The sequence below is a fragment of the Haplochromis burtoni genome, unplaced genomic scaffold, assembly GCF_018398535.1.
Source record: "Haplochromis burtoni strain Fernald_Lab_line unplaced genomic scaffold, NCSU_Asbu1 Contig_53, whole genome shotgun sequence".
NCBI lineage: Eukaryota > Metazoa > Chordata > Actinopteri > Cichliformes > Cichlidae > Haplochromis > Haplochromis burtoni.
Genome location: NW_024582414.1, coordinates 1,371,565 through 1,392,301, shown reverse-complemented (window position 1 = coordinate 1,392,301; position 20,737 = coordinate 1,371,565). Strand labels below are relative to the sequence as shown.

The 20,737-nt window shown below is 41.3% G+C and overlaps 1 protein-coding gene across 1 annotated transcript in view; it reads right to left on the bottom strand.

The window, feature by feature from the left end:
* Positions 1–735: 735 nt before the first annotated feature.
* The window catches only part of lrrc7 (leucine rich repeat containing 7), an 88,523-nt gene continuing 68,521 nt past the window's right edge, over positions 736–20,737 (bottom strand). Inside the window, exons 20-31 of the mRNA XM_042220703.1 lie at positions 20,048–20,272; positions 19,702–19,957; positions 19,244–19,594; positions 18,741–18,983; positions 16,843–17,055; positions 15,469–15,636; positions 13,693–13,812; positions 13,348–13,558; positions 12,910–13,160; positions 11,407–11,499; positions 7,649–7,723; positions 736–4,385 (exon numbers count right to left, since the gene is read on the bottom strand). Of these exons, the coding sequence (XP_042076637.1) occupies positions 4,275–4,385; positions 7,649–7,723; positions 11,407–11,499; positions 12,910–13,160; positions 13,348–13,558; positions 13,693–13,812; positions 15,469–15,636; positions 16,843–17,055; positions 18,741–18,983; positions 19,244–19,594; positions 19,702–19,957; positions 20,048–20,272 (2,317 nt within the window). The 3' untranslated portion in view covers positions 736–4,274. The remainder of the gene's footprint in view (positions 4,386–7,648; positions 7,724–11,406; positions 11,500–12,909; positions 13,161–13,347; positions 13,559–13,692; positions 13,813–15,468; positions 15,637–16,842; positions 17,056–18,740; positions 18,984–19,243; positions 19,595–19,701; positions 19,958–20,047; positions 20,273–20,737) is intronic.

Below are 20,737 nucleotides of genomic sequence, written 5' to 3'. Positions count from 1 at the left end.
TTCTTCATGAGGAATAAGTCTCTAAACTAGCGGGGCTTGTGGAAGCACAGACCCAACAAGAACCAATTACTACTTTCTGGATTTGAATTATCATGTTAAATCGTTTGCCTTAATTGCAGAGTAACCTGTGTGCATGAACTAGTAAGATTTTCATACTTACCACGATGCGCCAAGCTTTTTCTTCAACGTGGGTTTTGAGCCCCAGAAGAGACACACTGTGAGGCACCTGTCAGAACTCGGCTGACCCTCTGCGATCTACAGCTCAGATAAGTGTCAAGAATAGATGAGATGGATGGATCAAGAGGGATGAAGAGGAGTCAGGCTGTTAGCCTAATGGACAGAGAGACAAAGGAGCATCTGCAGAGATGATGAGAGGCCCTGCTGAGTTTAATCCACAGAGGTAACTGTAATCTCCCACAGACCTGCTGAGGCGATCCTCATCACTGTCTTTTCCTTCACATAATTTATCCATCGGTTCCTTTTCTTTTCCCATTTCACTTTTTCCCATATTCACCTTTCACCATCTTCTCTGTTCTGTTCAGCTTCTTTCACTGCAGCATTACTTTCATTCCTTATTCTGGCCCCTGCATTTCCCGTATCTGCATTTGAACTCATTTTTTTCCTCACTCCTTTCTCCTGCCTCCCCTTTTCCTTACGCATAAATATGGAAAGAAAAGTGTTGTTTTATTCCTCCACCCTCCTAAAAACAGCTCAGTGCACCAGGAGAAGCCCATATTACCAATAGTGACATTTTTATTATTTGTACAATAGAGACTTTAGTACATTATTCAAAACACTTCTTATATACTGAAAAAATGGTACGTCCCAAAGCCCAAAATGGCTCCAGTATAATCGCTGCACAGCATTTTTTCAATTTTATACATATATTATTTTTTGTAAAAACTGTATCTTAAATAGTATGTACAGATAGCGTCTGCAAAATGCATTCTAAACACATGATATATATTATATATACTTCGGCAATTACATTTCTCCGCATTAATACTCAAACTTAAAACTGGAAGGATTTCAACTTGCATGTGCAAATAAATAAAGAAATAAATAGTTTCTGTTAAATCGTCACTAAAATTTGTCCAACTTATAAACTCGACAGCGTTTCTCTCTTCGGAGGTCAAAGTACTTTTTGTCACACAACAGAAGAAGCAGCATTCAAGTTGGGTAGGTGTAGGTACTGCAGAAAGCATGAGTACATTCACAATCAATATGAGTCATTTTTAAATTGGATTTCATTCACAGCTATGTACAGTGACACCGCCCTCATTTGTTCAGCTCTTTTAGCAGTTTAAACACATAGAAAATGACTGAATTTTTTTTAAATAGTCATATACATATATATAATATATATTTGTATAACACAAATTCACAATTACAGTAGAAATACATTTTATACAGTTTTGGATAGTACATGTGTAGGTCTCCAAGTCATACTGTGCGTACTTCCATCCATAACTTTGTTATAAGTGTCATTATAAAATATCACAATTTTTGAGCAAAGCTAAGGTATATCAATATATTTAGAAAGAATTACCTGAAACATGTAGTAAAAAATAATTATATTATCAAACCTTTTACTCTGTTCTCATCACAATATCTTTGATATTTCAAACTCTGAATAGGGTCGGGGTAGGTACCTGTGGTTAAATCTCCTAACCACATGATTAAACTGTGCCGTGTTGTGTCTCCTATTGACAAAGTGATGGAAATCGTATTTGGAGAGTTGGCACAAAAAGGGTACCTGTCAAGTGAAATCAAAAGGACAGTGAAGGATGGTTCGCTCCGGATGAAACATCAGATGTTATGCAGAACAGAACAAAACTCACTGCCATGAAATGCCTTCAAGACCCATGGTGCATTTACATAAAGACAAAAAGAGACTCTGTATTTTAGTCAGTATATCTTCTCAAGCGTGACTATAAAAGTCAGACTACAGAGCAAAGGCTTTCAATCTCTGTTTTGGTGTTTTGTTTTTTTTCCCTCTTTTTGCTTTTTTACATAGAGTCTATTGCTACGGTGGCCCTGAGAGGTCAAATGTACTGCAATTTTAGGAAACTTTGGCAAATGGAATTAGGCTGCAAAAGCTAAAAATCAAACAAAAAAACAAAAAAACCCTCACAAAACACAACGGAAGTGTTTTGGGGACACAATAGCATGACGGAACAGCTGCCGACGTGAGAAGCTAACAGTGATCGGCTAATAGCAAACATATATTTATGTTATTATGCGATTTAAACACACAGTACCTTGCATTTGTTTTCCCCTCACAAGAATCCTCCACTTCGTTTAAGCGTGTGTCGGTGCAACCCTTCGCATGTTTTGGTTCTGTCACATTATTATCTCCCCTAATACACTTCCATTGTGTTTTTCCAAGGTTTTTTCTTTTGTGACCTTTTGTAGCATTTTTCTGTTTGCAGATGTTTTCTTAAATTGCAGTACTGTTGACCCATCAGGTCCACCGTAACTTTCATTTTCCCTGCTCTTTTAAATAGTTTGAGCATTTACCAGCAAATTCAGCAAGCCTTCCGTGTATGCCGAGTATCAATCAGCACCACCTTTTACAATTCATGTGTAACCGAAAGCACATGTGACACAAATCAGATGTTTCCCCGATTGTCAAAAAAAGAGACGATATCTGATTTATCCTCCTAAAATGAAACCTTGCAGATGCTTGTAGGAGCATTAGTGTCTCACACTGCTTTCCACAGGAAGGCCGAAGGTCAGGAGACTTCAGCAGAGGAGATGCTGAAGCCGGGTCAACGACTATAGAACAGCTTACCGGCTCATTGAAGCCACGTATTTGATTTTAGTGTGTGCTGGGCCACAAAGAGGTAAAGCTCTGATATTGTTGTAAATACAGCCGAGGAGGCTGCATATGGCACAGATCAACAAGCAGCACTTAGTGCTTTAATACGTCTAGAGTCTTCTAGAGAGTAGAGACGTCCAGAAGCCAACAGAAAATGGCTATCTGTCAGTGTCCAGTGATGTAAAAGCATGCTGTGACTTTATAAACACCTTAAAAAGGGATGTGACATCACTGCACAACATAAGACAGGACTTTAAAAAGATGGCACCGTTAATATTAATGGACCAGTTTTATAATGGAAATGATATTCTAAAATGAGGGATGCATTATGCAACATTGCAGAGAATAGATATGTGTAATTTAATGTGTGTATTTGCCTGTTAGTTTATGTGCATGGCAGTGTGTGTAAACATTAGCATGACTTGCTCAATAGATGGCACTGCAGGACAAGTAAGGCTCTGCTGAAAAGCTCAATGGGCCGAGCCTCAGAAATATTGCTTTAGCTCCTTTCAGCACAGCTGTGCAAGCAACAGCTTTTTTTAAGAGAAAAGAAAAAAAAACAAGTAGCAGTGATGAACTATGAAAAGTGTTTTCTATACAGATAAAACGGTGATATACTCTTTAGAAAACCATTTGAAGAAACGACCCCTGTATTTCCACAGGAGGGAATTGAGAATATAGTTTATCAACAATAATCATAAGAATCATAAACTTTTAAGAGCTGTCTGCTCAGGCCCCAAGGAGAGTTCTAACAAGCTGAATCTCTATGTATGTACACAAGGCAGAGTCTTAAGTTTCAATTTCTGTACAGTGGAGGCAATAACCTGCAGAACAGAACAAAAAATATATCGGAGGAGTATGAAAATCAAAGACGGTGATAGAAAAAGGACTGAAAAGTGGGGTAAAAGACGGAAGATGCGAAAGAAACAATAAAGCTGTGAAGAACAAGGAAAGCGAACCATGTGCTACACCAAACAAAATACTTTAAATTCACAATGGACGGCAGTGGAGAAAAGAAAGAAAAATATCCCAAAATCTAACTAACCGACAAAAACTACTCAGACTGACCGCTCAGATGGCAGCTTAAATCACAAACCAACCACAAAATCCAAACTGCAGCAGCCCTGTAGGAACTTTAAAGTGTATAGTCCTCTTGCGGTTAGTCCAGCCGTCGATCAGATCAGATCGCTGACCGCCGGTAGACAGAAGAGCCGATATGTTTCCTATGGTACATTTGGCACTGGTATTTGCCTTTGGTCCAGCAATAGGCAAATAAATGTCTGACTGTTCCCTTAAAAATGTTTTAAAAAAACAACAAAAAAAGGGGGGAAAATGTGGCTCAATTTTCAGTTCCATAAACCTCCAGAGGAGGGCAGGTGGGATGGCGTGGGATGGCGATGAGCAGAGTAGAGAAGCGTTGCTGTATTTGTTTTGTTTGTTTTTAAAAACTATTTTAGCGCGTGCTGCTGTCTCTCAGAACCATCAAGTCCACCGTCCGCGGGAAACTCTTCAGCAGAGAGACGGCTGTCTCGTGCTCCATGTGTAAAAAACTATGTCCATTAGCCTGCAAGGCAAACACGCAGCACAGTCAACAGCATGTGTGTGGGTGCACGTGTGTATAGAGGTATATGTGCTGCGGCTCGTTTAAGTTTCCCATACACATGTCTATGTGTGAGTGTTTTGTGGAAGGATGGAGGGTCACTGCCATCATTATCTCAGTAACACATCACTGTTGGGAAAAAGAGAGAGAAGAGGAGGAGCTACACAGTCATGCTGTAGAGAGAGAGAAAGAGAGAGAGAGAGAGAGAGAGAGAGAAGGGGTAAAGACAAAAAAGGGCTTTCACATGAATTCATCCAGCTACACTGTAAGTCTGTGGAAAGAAGATGAAGGGGGAGGAGAGAGGGAAACATGAAAGGAATGGCACATGGGGGGTGAGGGAGGCTGAGCTATTACCATAAAGCACTGACGTCTTATTTTGACCTCAATCCATCTCAATAAAATGCGTGTAGCGTGGCGCGAGAGTGAGATTTCTACTGTTGCTGTTTACTGTTTATTGATTCAATTGGACTGCTTTACATGGGAGGCGGATGTTCAATTATTATTTGGCTGATGGGGAAAACATTGCTGCGAGGCACATCAATCCAAATAACTTGTACTTGCGTACTTACATCGTTTTACTCATATTTACTTCAAATGAAACCATGTTAGATTGTGTTCATGGGTAAAAATACATTTAAAAAAAATAACCCAGCTGCTGTGTTCAGGTGCTTTCAAATCTAAGGCCTCGGCTGAAGCTATTTTATATTAAGAACAGCTTTCTAATAATGTGAAGACGTAACCCATGGATTTCTACTGATCATTGAAATTGTTTATTCAAGTGGTCGCTAGTTTCTTGGCTGCTGCCTCAAAGCACATTGCGCGCTGTCTATCTTGCGTGCTGCACAATATCGTTTATTATTTAGTATCTACTGATATCTACTGCTAGCTAGTTTATTGTGATGGTGCCGTTTTTTTTTATTATGTTGCTCTTTGCTGTTTGCTTTCTCTTCTGTTTTTTTTCTCCATACAGGTGATCCAGGTGTTTTGTTTTTTTGTTTGTTTTTTTCTTCCCCCCCTTCTCACCGTCTCTTCTCCCCTCTGTTTTTCTTTCTCTCCCTCTCTTTCTTTCATTCTTTCTCCCTGTCCTATCCCCCAGTCATGTCTGTCCTGTTTGTAGCAACTGAAAATAAAATAAATTCATAATTATAATAAAGGTCAATCAAATGGACCAATATGGCAAGACCATGATGATCCACTTGGTAAAATAAATCCGCTTGGCATCTTTCTTGGCCTTAAGACAACAATTCTGATGGCTAAAGATCCAAACGGGACACAAAAAAAAAAAAAAAAAAAAAAAAGTGGTCGCTAGTCCTAAAACATGGACGTTTATTGACTTAATTAGAAATCATCACAAGCCACATATATTGTACCTGATATTCAGGCTTTTTTCTCACATCCTGCTTCTGGAGTTCAGTAAATAACTGTGGTCAAACAGTGAGTTTTCACTGCTTCACTGGGCGTTATGTAAGGATTAGTGAAACATTAAAGTTATACGGGAGGAAACTATAAGGACGGGCATTCTCTGGGTTGTCTGGGTTGCAGACCACATAATGTAAAGCAGAATTCATCCAGCGAACATGCAGGAAGCTGACCTTTACAATGTGTAGTAGAGCACAAAGATTATTTATCATCCGATCCTGACCCATCCACGTGTTAATGAAGTCGCTGTTTATCGCATTCGCAAATGTGCGCATTACTTCTTTTTCTGTGTGAGGCTGAAGATACTCAATTGAATTCAATTTTATTTATATAGCAACAAACCACAACAACGGTTGCCTCAAGGTGCTTTTTACTGCAAGGTTGCACTGAGACATTAATCTAACACACTTCAGATCTGTTTGAGCTCCAGAAGCTGTATTTTGACAGCCCTTTAAATTTGGTTGGTAATGGATGTAAAACCACAGATCAGTAAAAAAAAAGAAAAAATAGTTCATTGCAGGCAAACTGCTGGAAGAGCAGACACCCAACACACTTTAATTGTATATCAACCTCTCTGTAGAAATGGGACTAACAAAAGAAACAGTGTTCACTGGAAAAACTAACTTCACAGCCTTTAAAAAGTGTGCATACCCCTCATACTGGGATTCTCCCTACACATTAAGTTTGGCTCATTTCAATTCTGCTCTGTTTCATTAAAACACCAGTTTCAGTGAGGACCAGAAATATTAAACATTCACGGTGAGGACTCAGTGAAGAGCTGCAGGACAAAGTCAAAGCTTTAAACCGTGTGCCTACGCAAATTACACACTTGTTCTGATAACCTCTCCCCTTCCCATTAAACAAATTAACACTTCTAACAGCAACTATCACAGCCACACAGGGTCCAAAATTGACATGCTTCCTTTTGGTGCTAAATTCAGTGCAATTTGCAGAAAACTAAGCTGTACGTCTTAGTAGATCACATTTGTGTGATTCAATACCCTCCTCCCAACATTCTGTGCTCTGATGGCATTTCACAAGTGAACAAAACTAACACTGCACCTTTGTAGGAAATACCAACCAATAGCTATTTAAAGCAAAAAGAGGGTTTTTTTTTTCCATTTGTAAAAATCTCCTGTGCCATTTTATTTATTTCCCACGCTTGAAAAAATACAATGGCGAACCTGTATATCTGCAATTACCCTACCTTTATCCTGTGTATAAGATGTCCAGTTCAACTGTTCTACATTTTATGGGATTTAAATGCTCTTTGTAATTGGCTTTAGGATGATCTCCAGTGACAGGTTCAGGTGCCTGTCAGTTTTGTTTATCCGTGTAAATTAGAAGTCAGTTCAGCTGTTTTTATGAGATTACATGTGCTCCATTTGTAACTTTTACTGCAATTTCAGCTTTTCCCATTGTCATTACAGCAATGAATAACAAATGACACATTGCTAAAAGCTACTTAAATCTGACTGTGATCTTTGGCTCAAAGGCGCACGGGTGTATGTGGGGGGTGGTGCTTGATATTTTGAGGTGGCACGCACGCACACACACACATACAGGTAGAATATTTAGCAGGAAAGCCTTACACACACACACACACACACACACACACACACACACACACACACACACACACACACACACACAATCTACAGTTAACATAAAGATTCAGTAGGATGACTGCACCCTTGCTTTTCACCTCACAGTTTAATAAGAAAAGAAAAAAGGGTGGGGCTGGGAATGGAAGGGACAAGATGTGGATGTTTGTGATGTCTATGTGATGGCGAGTGAGCGGGTGTTACCTGCAGTATCTTGTCTCCGGGCTGCAGGGCGGAGGCGGCAGGCCCGTCATGCTGTACCCTAGTAACAAAGATACCCTATAAGTCAAAATGATACACCGTTAGGACAACACAGGGACACGATGGTTTAGAATCTTTGCCTTCTCATTCTCAACTCAATATCCAACCCTCCCAATAAATAAATAAATAAATAAATCACTTTTAAATATATGGCCAGTTCATCAAAGCATTCTCTTTGTTCACAATTTGGAAAGGCATGCAAATACTGCATACATATTTTGACACTGAAACTGTTATGTTGTAAGGTGCTTGTGTTTCCTTCAGATTAGCGGCTCTCTTAAAATTTACAAACACTGGGTGATAAAGCCCTCCCGAAGAGACAAAAAAGATTTAGCAGCTCTTTTTAACGATATAGACTTGGCATATATATAAATATATAAATATATACAGTAAATATTTAAAGATTATGGGAAGAAGAGTAGACGTGGGATGGGTTTCTCACTATGGGAAGGAAGTAGGTCGCGGGCAGGGCAGAAGAAAAATTCATCCCCCATATTTTCCCTCAATAACCCAAGGCAGAGATTGTAAAAACACCAACATCTTTTCACCGAGAGCTGAAAGATGTTTTTGGACACAGAAAGTGTAGGACAATGCACCTGTATCGACTCAACACGGTTCAACAGGTTGTGTTGAACACACGGATATATTTGCCATAGAGAGGTGACAAATAGGACGTGTAGTAGTGAGAGTGCAGCAGCACCTACATACTACAGTCTGTGAGAGAGAATGCAAGAACAAACACATATATTGCATGTTAAACAATTCCACAGGGGAAGGGTTAGTTCAGTGACTCCACGTGAAAACAGTGACATTTAGTATACAGTGAGCCTCATGCATGCATATACAGATAAAATAATTTCTTCACCAGGATACAAACTGGTTTCATTTTGCCTGCAAAATGCTGTGTACGACGCCGTTATTTGTGTCCATTCTTTACGGCGTCGGCACCTCGAACGGGTACGACAGCGTGGCCTTTCTGATCTAATATGAAGCTCACTGTACTTTACAAAAAAGTTTAGTAGGGGCTAAAACTGTGTAGCATTAGTCACACCAATTAAACATTTACACACAACAGAGCAGTTGCACACAGAGCTGCAGCATCTTGCAAAATCCTTCCATCTCCTAAAAAACCTTCTACACAATCGGGAACAATATTAGTAATGTTTCACACGGGGATTTTAGACTTTTCCTTTAAACATGTAACATGTGTTTGTATCTCAGCAGCTCAGTGCGCAACAACAGTACATCTAACAACAGAGGGGACAGAAAATTGGATTTTCAAATGTTCCTGACCCAGATTTAACAAAAAGAAAACATAATAAAATCCGTGTTCTGATCCTTAAAACCTTCAGTCTTCTGTTCTTAAACCGACCCTGAGAAGCTCAAAGATCAAAGCCCAGATCCCAATCCGTTCGATACATGAACTAATTCCCTGTCTCTGCTTGCCGAGTCCTAATTAGGCAGACGTAAAACTGGCCCAGTGGCTTAGAGGGCCTCAGTGAGTCCTGTAAGTCCAACATCGAGGCTATTATCATCATTGCTTCTTTTTAGACACCTGTTGATGACTGATAGATTTTTGAAAGAGGAAAAAATTATCATCAGGTACATGAGAGCGGTACTTAAAGAGGTATATTTTGTAAACTTTCAATTATTTGGAGATCTAGCCTGGAGATTATTCTGTTTCTCTGCAAAAAACAGAGACAGATAAAGCTAAATTTTTAAAGAAGGTATTTTTTTCTGTTAGGTAAAGAGTTAAAAGCAAATATAGATTTAATTATTTTGTATAGTTGTGTTATATTTGGTGGTTTTGATACCAATTTCCTACTGTACCATCTGTGATTCACCTGGACATGTGGGCATGTCCCAGACCCATCAAAGCACGAGTGCAAATAACAAGCTGTCCACCAGGGGGAGCCACAGCCCTGTGGAATAGCCACAGCTGTAGTAGGCTCTGGGGATCCAAAACCACAGATGTATAATTTAGTAGTCAAGCTGTTTTCAAACATACAGCCCTTGTTAACTCTTTCACCTCGAGTTCATCTGAAAGCTAACACTGGCTTTAACCAAAAATAGCTGCAAACACATCAGATGACAAACAGATACACTCTCACGAATAGGCCAGAAAAGAGATTCAAAGAATAATCAAAGGCATCTGCTTCTAGTTTGAGTTGAATTTGGTGACAAATTGACGCCCGAGGTGACTACCACTGATAAAACTCCGAAGCACCCGTTAATGGCTTCCGCTTGATGCCTCTCACGTGTGAATGAAACAACAGCGAGAACAAGGATTCAGAGGAGGATGCTTGTAACAGTTGCGGTTGTATCCCGGCACTGTAACTTTGACAGCAGACAAATATCCTCCATCTGCTCCCTCCATGTGACCCTGTGGGTTAGTTAGATAAAGCAGACATACAGTCTATATAACATGACACAGGGGACATCTAAATCAATATTTCACTTTAGAACATTTCCTTTGAACCATACATGCTGACGATTCAGTGGGAATCACTGCGAATATCCAGCAGATGAGCAGTGACTGACTGACACGTCCACTTTCGCCATTCGCCGGACGCCACAGTATGTATGGTAAAAGCAAGCGTTCGGTTCTAAAGTGAAACGTCACCAAGTGTTCCACAATGCCCACTGCTCCACACTAACTGGATAGATAACGTAACCTTATCTCGTATTCCTCTGACAAAATGTTCATCTGCATTGACTCCATTTTCTGCCCGTGTAACGCGGCATTAATAATGTACAAACTGCAGCTAGTGCAAGACCTATGGATACAAGCAGAGGAGGGAGTATTAAAATAACTGCACGAGTCAGCAACTGTTTCACCAGTTGTCTGCTTCAAAAACTAAAATGATGAACTGACAGTTTCCACATAATCAGTCTACTCCCGACTCAGAAGAAACTTCCCCGTTTGTTGCAAGGGTGCAATGGAAAGCACTCTTTCTGTGTACTTTCTATTTATAGGGCAGTCGTCTCCTCTGTTGCTCAGAATAACAGTCAGTCAAAATCTGTCATATAACCCTGTCCTTAGATCAAAGTGGTGAACATCTGAAATCACCCACGGTGTCCCAGAACTGAGCAGCTTTCCCAAAATAGCAGTCAGAGCACCACGAGCAGCATCGCTCCTTTAGACTGACTGCAGCAGTGTGTTTCTAGGACAGACTGCCATGTGCTGCAGGCCTTGGGGAGCTGCAACCCCAACAGGCTCTCTGTCCTGGCATACACTGACAGACACTGTCAGACTCAGAAGTAGGAATGATAAGAGAGTTTGGCTTATCTTATATTTGCATGCATGTGGACATAGCTGTTTAAAGTTTGCTGACCAACCAAACAAGGAGCTTTGCCCTGGATGCTGTGAAGGTATTTAGATCACATCAAAACAACCCTAAAATTAAAGTATGTCAGACTCAAGTATCATAATCACTAGTGAGTCTAACAATGCTCAGGTTTAGTTTTGGAAACACCCCCAATCACACCTTAGTGTTTCTTTACCAAATTAATAGCACAGCCCTACATGTAACATTATGCACTCAAACACACCCACAGCTAACCACGTTAAGCGGTTGCCCCACAGACAGACAAACAGACAGAGAAAGAAAACACTGCAGTAACAAGCAGCAGTTTCCATGGCAACTCTGAGGTAAAACCGGGGAGGCTGCGATTGGCTGGCAGGCCGGGTCAGGTCGTACCATGTCGGAGGGTTTGAAGGGGTTCCCCTGGCCACTGATGCCACCAGAGATACTGAAACCAAGACCAGGGTTCTTCTCTATTCTCACGCACAGCTACAGAGAGAGGAGGGAGAGATACAGGAAGAAAAGAAAAGAAAAGACAAGACAACAACTGAAAGTGAAATACAAAGTTGTGAAAAATCACCGCACAGACAGACAGTGACCAGACAACATGTGGAAGTGCGCTCGTGTGTGACGGGCAATATGTTTTGGCACCTATGCTGTATTGGAGGTCTTTTATGGAGCAACAGCTGAGGCACAGAGATCTTTGCTTTTTGTTTAGATCTTCAGGTTCCCACCTCAACTGGCACTCTAATCTCATGCTTTGAAATGTCTAATCTAATTTAATCCCATCTCTGTCACTTTTTAAAATGTTTCAGCCCAGGCTGTTGCAGTCAAGTGGCTAAAATTGCATTTAGAAGCATGAGATATCTCAAGATTTCCCCCCTTTAGTTGACTGCTGCCTTGTATTGGTCTAATCCAAGAGCAAAGCAAGGTCTGCAGTTTAAAAGTTAATCTTGTACGGGCGGGAAAATTGCAATTTCCCAAATGGCCAGTTGAGGCTGGCTCCAAAAGTGAGTAAATTCCCCATGGATTCCAATGTTGGCCTAGTTTATATCAGAAAAAAAAAAACATGTTTACAGCCTGTCAAAAGCTACACATCTAGACTTGGTTTTTGGTTCTGGTCAGCCCATCCAAGTCTGTAAATCTGTAAATTAATATTTCAGCATCTTGTTTTTAATTGTAATTAGCACAAACTAGCAGCCTCTAGTAGGTATTTGTATGATGTACACATCAAATCTTTAAATAAACCTAGCTAGTCTGTGAGAGAACACTAACTAGTGTTAGCTGATAAGTTAGTGTTCCACCCTTTTGGTTTCATCCAAAGAAAGGTGGCGAAGGATGGCGCCGTAATCATCAAGCTTCAACACAGAACTCCAAAAAACCACTGTGTGATGCCACAGGGGCAAAGTCTAGCTTTCTTTTTATTAACAGAGTGAGTGCTACTGTGAAACTGTAACTCTGGTAACTATGGTTATATCTGGTATCAATAAATTCTCCTTGCGAAACTGAGCATCTAATCTGAACCCTCCATGTCCTCCTATTAATGAAACTGATGTAAACAAGCACTAATCACTCTATGAGAGATTAGTTTGCGGGTTAGTTACCAAACAGCGGATCATGGAGATTAAGGGGAACTATTTTTCCAGTAAAGATAGAGCTAAACAAAGCTGAAATTAGTTACTGAGAGGTAACCCTACATGCAGGAGCATATTTATTCCATCAAAGCATTCACATTTACTGCTACAGAAATATCCCTTCCCCTATACTGCATACGTAATAGTAGTATAAGTAATACTGTATATAGTAATATTAGAAGAGCCCATTTTTGAAAAGACCTCCAATATTGCTTTTGGTGCGGTTGGTGCAGGCAGACACATGAACAGACAGACAGACAGATACCTGCTCCTGAAAACCATCCGTGCTCTTCTGGCCTTTAGTCTGCAACAGGCAGCGAGCGCTCTGAGGCCGTGGGTTGGTGTGGGTGGTCATAACGACCTGGTTGCTATGGCCCATGCCCTGGTTGACATGGTACTGAGGATTGGTAGCGGGCTGATGGGAGGTGTGAGAGGTATGGGGGTTGTACTGGGGTTGGTTTCCGGATTGGGACAGAGCCATAGGCAGACCACCGCTGGGGTAGGCCTGTCCAGGGGCTGTATGGAGAAAAACAGGCTGGTAGCATCTAACTCTAAAACAAAGCTTCTAAAATAGATATGTGTACATGCTGTTAATGTGAGGCCCATGGATTACTGCTGCTAATCAAGATTTCTACATTCTTGCTTAAAATAGTCTCCTTGTGAAGATTTATAAATAGAAATAAAAGGATTTTATTGCCAATACCCTGGGACATGTTGCCTTGGTACTGTCCCGGCCCCCCAGACGGAACCACTGACAGCTGCATCCCTTGGTTGTATTGGCCTCCTTTGTTCATCATCCCATCGTAGCCCTGCTGACCCACCACACGATGAGGTGTAGTGGCCGAGGAGGAGGAAGAGGAAGTGACGATCATGGTGTTGTGTGATTGATGGGAAGGGTTATGGGAATGGGCGCTCTGTGGAAGGAGAGCGGGAATATATGTAACGTGTGATTAAGAGTAATTGCACAAATAGTTATCTTTATCACTGAGAAGATGCTCAGCATAAAAACAGAGATGAGATGCTTCACTGAGATGTGAACAGATCTCACCTTTTTTAACAGGTTGTCAGGTGGGACGTCCCTCCTGCCTAGTGAATAGGGAGCCCACTGGTTGCTTCCTGACACCCCCTCCTGGTCATTGTCCAGCACGCCACCCTGCTGAGACGGGGTCTGAAAGAGACAAAGTGGTCATTACTGACAATGAACATTAAACTCTAGCTACCCCAGTCATGTCTTCCTATTATCTCCTGGAGTTTCAGACAGCTCATCTGAGATTCAGTTGGAAGAATGAACAGAGCTGGAACAGATTTTTCTCCTTCGAGATGAAGTCATGTTAGGCGGTGATAAAACCTGTGATATCGTGCTCAACGTGAACAGATTGTTTTTATGATTCCCCCTTTTTTCCACACCAAAAGCCCCCCTAAAAACCCGCTTAAATGAGAGGAGTTTTTCAGAAAAAACCTTGAAAAAGTGTAACACAAAATGCCAATGGAGTCTAAGTAAAATGCCCTTCAAAATAAAAGTAACACATTTCAACAGGCGTTAATTTTACTTATACTCCATTTCCATTTTGTGTAGCACTTTTCCCCAGTTGTACTACTTTTGCAGACAAATCACCATCTTCCATATAAACTGCTGGCAAACGATGGCAACCTGCAACCTATTTCAACCAGTGACTGGCAGCAACCTCCTACAAATACTCGAGAAGTGACTGCAGAATACACAGTTTTTCTTAGTGACCAACTGGTGGTTGCTAGATTGTCACCATCTGGTCCCCAGGCCTGTGTGACTGAAGCCTAAATGAGCCGTGCCCACATCAAACCACTGAGATATTCACAGAAATAGCGACTGCAACTTTAAAAAGTTTGAAATAGCAATTTAGTCTATTGCCATTTCAGATACTGATGTTTATAGTTTATATTGGGTTTTTTTTTTTGCTGTTGCAAAGAAACAAAGAATGTGTCTTTAAAAAAAGTACTTGTTTTCACCTTCTAAGACATCATCAGCGATGGCTCCAACCCTAACTATAGCCCCCCCCCTGTTTTTTTTAAAAGAGTCAATTCTATCTGTCTCCAAAATATAGAGTAAATATAGACTCATGAGTGCTAGGCTATCACCTAGCACTCATGAGTCAGACCTTAGAGAGTTAAAGTCATTCTGCCCTTCCTCTGGGCCTCTAAACCAGTCCAAAACCGATAATTAATGATTATCAGAAAATCAATGGGCACTACATTCAGAAGATGTCAGCTTCATAAGGCTGATGTGATATTGAAACAATATATTGGTTTATCCCTGGAAAAAAAACCTGAGTAGTAATCTGTTTGTTTTCCAGAGTTTAGTGCCACTTCGTGGAGAAATGACAGCGATATTAAAAGCTGGTAACAGCTAAGCTGGCCTAAGATGATTGAAAACGCTGTAAATGAGGAATGCCTAACATGTGTCAGACAAAATTTGACAGACAGACTGTGACTGCTGCAAGAAAGGAAAAACAAGTTTCTGTTTGTTGTTATGGTAAGTGACATATTTCAAGTTTTAAATCCTTTAAAACAAGCCACCACCAGGCTGCCACACTGGGCACTGAATGATTTCAAGTCATGCTGAGAAAAAAAACAAAAAAACCCACGGGATTTTAATGGCTTTCTCCAATTCTTATTGTTGGGTTGAAGACAGGGAACATATAACAGTGACTAAAATAGTTTGCATGGTCATTGTTTTGTTTAAATAATAGTTTGTATTAGCGGCGAGAATGTAAAGAGGGAGTAGCTGAAGTTGTCTTTAATCATATACTGTAAGCATCAGTAACATTGTTCTTGGAGGGATACTCACAGCGTTAGCAGACGGAGGTGGAGGTAGTGGCAGCCAGCGGCCAGCAGAGGGCTCATGCTTAGTGTTATTGTAAAGGTTAAAGTTCAAAGTGCTGCTGCGCCCCTGGCCGTGACCCCCGCCCTGACAGAGCATGCCCAGCGTGAGCGTGTTGTGCTTTAGGACACCACTCTGATTGGAGAAGACAACATCACACGACATGGGTGAATGTGGGGAGGGGGGGGAGGAGGAGGAAGGGGCGGAGCCAACACAGCGGGCTGTAGCATGGCGACAACACACTGTGAGCTCCACAAACAAACAAACAACAATAACACTGATAATAACAGATACAACAACAGCAACAACAACAAGAGTGCAGAGCTGCTGAAAGCACAGAGAAATGTTAGCTAGTGATCGGTCAATACACACAGAACAGTGCGTCATACAGGCAACAACAGGTGGATCAGTTCATTCCAACATTTGTATGTAAGGCTTTTAGATTAGCTGTCGCGTAACATGTCTGACAAACAATTAAACCAAACCTATAACCAAAAGACTTCATTTTTGATGATGCATCAGGCACCGTGTGATGGGTTTGGTGGATCATATTGTTTAGATTCTGCAGGTTTTTATCTTTTTTTCATAACTGCACGCTCCAGACCTCCTCCCTAGCATGTCTGATTGTCCTGTCTGCTGAGGTACTGCTTCTCAGTAATTAGTTTGACATTTTCAAAAATAGGCTCATTCGCTTTCTTGCTGGGAGTTAGATGAAAGGACTGATAGCACTCCCATGTTTGCAGGTAAGTATAAAACTGGAGGCCAAAGAAAGATAGAAATCCAGAAAACACCATTCAACAGCTCAATCCATCCTCAGTGCTCAAAATGTGAGAATTTGATTGGATTACTTTGCCTTTAGACAGTTTAAGCTGCACTTCGAGTCTGTAGCTTTTTATTTATCAATCTAAAGTATAACTGAGCTGTCACGAAAGTATTTTCCTAAATGTTACTCCTTTGCAGTGATACTATTGCACGATCCTTAACATGTGATTGTGCAAAACAAACAAAAAGGTGAAAATACAGTTTTTTTTCAGCGCCATTAAAATCCTAATATGGAGACGATCCTGCTGACTTTTATTTGTTCACAAAAAGAAAGACGATTTGAGGACACGACAAAATATTTATCACAATACAGAATTTACTGCGCTGTCTGTCGTAGTGAGTTTGTGGTTGGTCAGGCTGACAGAGTGACGGTGTGAAGTGGAAACACATGAAGCCAGACATGAATCTGGTTAACCTTACAACACAGACTTGCACAAATACACACAGGGAGGGCTTCCGAATGCTTTCTATGTGTACGCGTGTTTCTCTCTTACGTGTGTGTGCACTGCACTGACATACCCTGTCCAGTCGTTTCGCCTCTATGTGCCTGAGTAGCTGTTGCCTCCAGTCGGCAGGCATCTTGGAGGTGATGTCTTCAGGTTTCTGGGGTACAACAGGTCTTACTTTGATGGTGTCATCGGGTGGCTTCTCGGGGCAGGTTGCCAGGGTGTAGTCAGGTGGCATCTTCTCTAGCAGGGCGGCCATGGTGGGACGGGCGGACACCGGACGTGCCTGAACACAAGGGAGTTAATATTTAAACATAAAAATGTACAAGGTTCATAATTAACAAGTGCCCATATTGGAACATTTTGTGGATAAAAAGCTAAATGCAAGACGGAGACCAAGTGTCAGTTTATCAAGTGGCTACAAATGAGTGTTTTTTAGGTATTAAATAACATATGTAATGCTATTTATGATGCTTACAGCTTGTTTCACTCCCACAAAGTGGTTTAAGGACTTAAATAAACAACAGACTAGTACCACTGGATGTTCCTCAGAAGGACTAGAACACTTAAACTGCTGTTTTATTCTGCCAACCACTTGCAATCACAAAAGGAAAGACAGTGTTGGTCAGTTGTTTAAATCAGTATCAACCCTACAGCATGTTACTAGCTCTGTGAGTGTGTACAGATAGGTTTTTGTGTCAATTGTTACTTTACGTGTACTAAAAAGCAGGAAGGACTCAAAACTCAATGCAAAACATTTAATGTATAATAGTCTCACTGTTTGCTTTCTTAGTTTAGCATCGATTTGCGATGGACTGGCAACCTATCCAAGGTGTGCCCTGCCCCTCACCCAATTACAGCTGGGACAGCTTCCAGTCCCAGTATGACCCATAAGAAATTATCACTAAAAACACAGTACTTCTGAGACTAATCGCTATCTGCTTTAAAGGTGTCTTTGGGTGTATGTGTGTGTACATGTGTGAGTGGATAAGTGGATCGATGGACAGACGGAATTACTTTGAAAGGTGATCCAACCGGCAGCTGTTATATTTCAGTCTGGATCAATAGGTGGTCTGATCAACTGAGTGATACTGCTGCTGTTTAGCAAAGCTGGAAATATTACTAATAGCGATCAATGTGATTGGGTCACATGGCACATGTGAACGAAGATAACACAACAGCGATGCAAGCATTACACCAGCTGCCTAAAGGTGAGGCTCTTTGTGTAACAGCTGGTGTGTTTTCCAACCTTCAGTTTTGAGTGTTGGCTAATGATGGCAGGGAAAAGACAGCGGCCACAAGCGCTCTATGTAAGCCCTTACGTTCATTCCCATGCCCAGCTTCTTCTTGTTGAAAGGTGCCAGATGAAGTGATCTGCACATCTAATCAGTATGCTGCTGGACACTTCACTGTGACTAATTTGGGAAAGTCTAACTTGAGGCAAACCCAGAATAGCCTGAAGGGATTATTTATGGACGAGGGATCGCCTTCAGAGATACGACTGAGGCAAAGGACACCAGTGCTATGCCTCTTAGTTCGCTACTACAAAAACCTGAACCTGGGTACCTATAGGAAAATGGAAGTGAAACAAAGCTATAATTCTGCATCCTCAAAGAGACGACATAAAAGCAGGCATATTAAAAGCAGGGCAGATTATTCTGCTGTGTTCCTGTGTTGTAACTGAATCACTGTGGCTTTTGACTGCTGACCACACAAAACAAGATATTTGAAAATGTCAGGATGGGATTTTGAAAATGGTGATCTGCCCCTGTTATTGTTTTAAGGCATCTTTAAAGAAGGCAAGTGATACTTAAGTGAACAAAAAGAAACTGGCAGATTTGCCTGTAAGGAAAATAACTGTTAGTTAGAGCCATTATGTTATAACTGTAACATGACTCTTTCACTTTAATACTGCCTCTTTTTAAAGGGCTCAGTTAAGTAGAAACATAAACACACAGACAAACAGTGTACCTGAGATGCTCCGTAGGTCTCGGTGCTGTAACTTCTGGCAGACAGGGGACGCCGCTGAGTCAGGCTCTTGGTTGGATAACCAATCATGGGCTTCTTCTGCTCCTGGTAAGTGGGGTAGTCGTCGTCATAACGACCGTTTCTCTTGTTGTGCAGCATCTGACTCTGGTTGTCGGCCATATTACTCATCGCGGAGTGCTCCATGGGAGTGGAGTAGACAGCCCGGCCATAAAGAGGGGGATCCACCTGAGGGTCACAGATGGGAAGTGAGTGGGAGTTAAAAAAAACAAAAGTATGAGCTTTCATCCTGGCCTCAAATAAATGCATGGGGATGGGGATGACTTTCAAGTAGAGCCTTAACAAAAACTAACTTTGGGTCTTAGGGAATAAACAGTGTTTGAAAGAAACACATTTCTATGATTTACTTTACATTTCAATAAAGTACATGAAAGGGAAAATCACATCCATTTATGGAATATGAGCATTACTTGTTTTGTTGTGCTTACCTGTTGTCTGTACTGAGACTCTTGGAGCGCCTCCTGCTGAGCTTCATGAACCCGTCTGAACAAGGCGAGCTCCGTAGAGCTCACCAGTGAGTCCGCTCTTCTTAGAAATCCTGGTCTGGAGCGCTGACTTGGGATTGGCTGCTGCTGCTGGCTGGGCGGACCATCTTGGTTGATTGGCGACTGGGGGAAAGAAAACATCTCCAAGGGTGGATATGCACGATACCGAGGGCTCACTAGCTCTTTGGGTAGTGTCTTCCCTGGTTGGTTGAGGTACTCCAAAGCCTTCGATGAGTGGTTGACATAATCTGGTGTGTTTGGGAAAGGGGGAGGGACCCGGCGATCCATGGTCACCTGATTGGTAAGAACAGAATTGTTTGTTTAACTTTGTATTGTTTGGTTTCAATCAGATTATTTTAGTTTTATTGTGTATGTCTAAAAACGTAATATATGAGCGCTACCAATGGTTCACAACTCCATCGAACCTGCGGGTTGTAGTTGTGGTCAAAGTGGTAAGCCTTTTGTGGGATGGCAGGTTTTTGGTTCTGTCTCTGGTTTTGGTCGCCAGATCCGTGTCCGGGGTATCCCATCTCCTCATCTAACATGGGGGCAGACTGTGACCGTGACATGTTGGTCTGCTCCATAGAACCGGGGAGCTCTGGACGGTCCAAACTAGTTTGCTGCTCAATGGATGAACTATAGCTGTCCATGGGAATGCTGCAGAGGAACGTGGCATCATTAGAAATCAACTTCAGTAGCTGCAATCGAGCTTGAGCTTTCTTTAAGAAGAATCAGAACAATATCTACCTGTAGACCTTGTAGGAGCCAATGTCAATCTCGTCTATGCTCTGTGACTTCTTAAACTTGGATCTCGTCTCCTTCATCATGGGGGACAGGCGATCTGAGCTTTTACTCATCACCACGGTCACCTTGTTGACCCCGCCTACACTGAGCTGATCCTTCCTGTTTTGCTCCCCCTCATTGTCGTGATATGTCCAGCTACCGGGCAAAGGCACTGTGCTTTGCTGAAGCCTTGGGGGAAGAAATAATCAAGGATTATGAGTTGATGATAGGGATAAGTGTTTTTCAATTATGAAGCACAGAAACAAGCTGGATTAGAGGAGTGTTACAATAGTAGAAACTGAATTTTTTGACTAATGCAAATTACTTCCCACACCATCGGTCAGTTTCTTGTGATGCAGCTGCACCAAAATTTGAGACTAAGGCTACAGCTCACAATTATTAGAAATTAACTCTTTTTTTTAAACTTTCTTTGGCATATCAAAATGACCTTGCACTGTCCCCAGAAATACATTTTATAGTAACATAAAACTAAGAAATGAAAACTGAAATGCTTTCACAATCTCAATTTAGTGACACTTTGGTGTTTTTGCATTGCAACTAAGATAAGATAAGATAAGATAAGATAAGATAAGATAAGATAAGATAAGATAAGATAAGATAAGATAAGATAAGATAAGATAAGATAAGATAAGA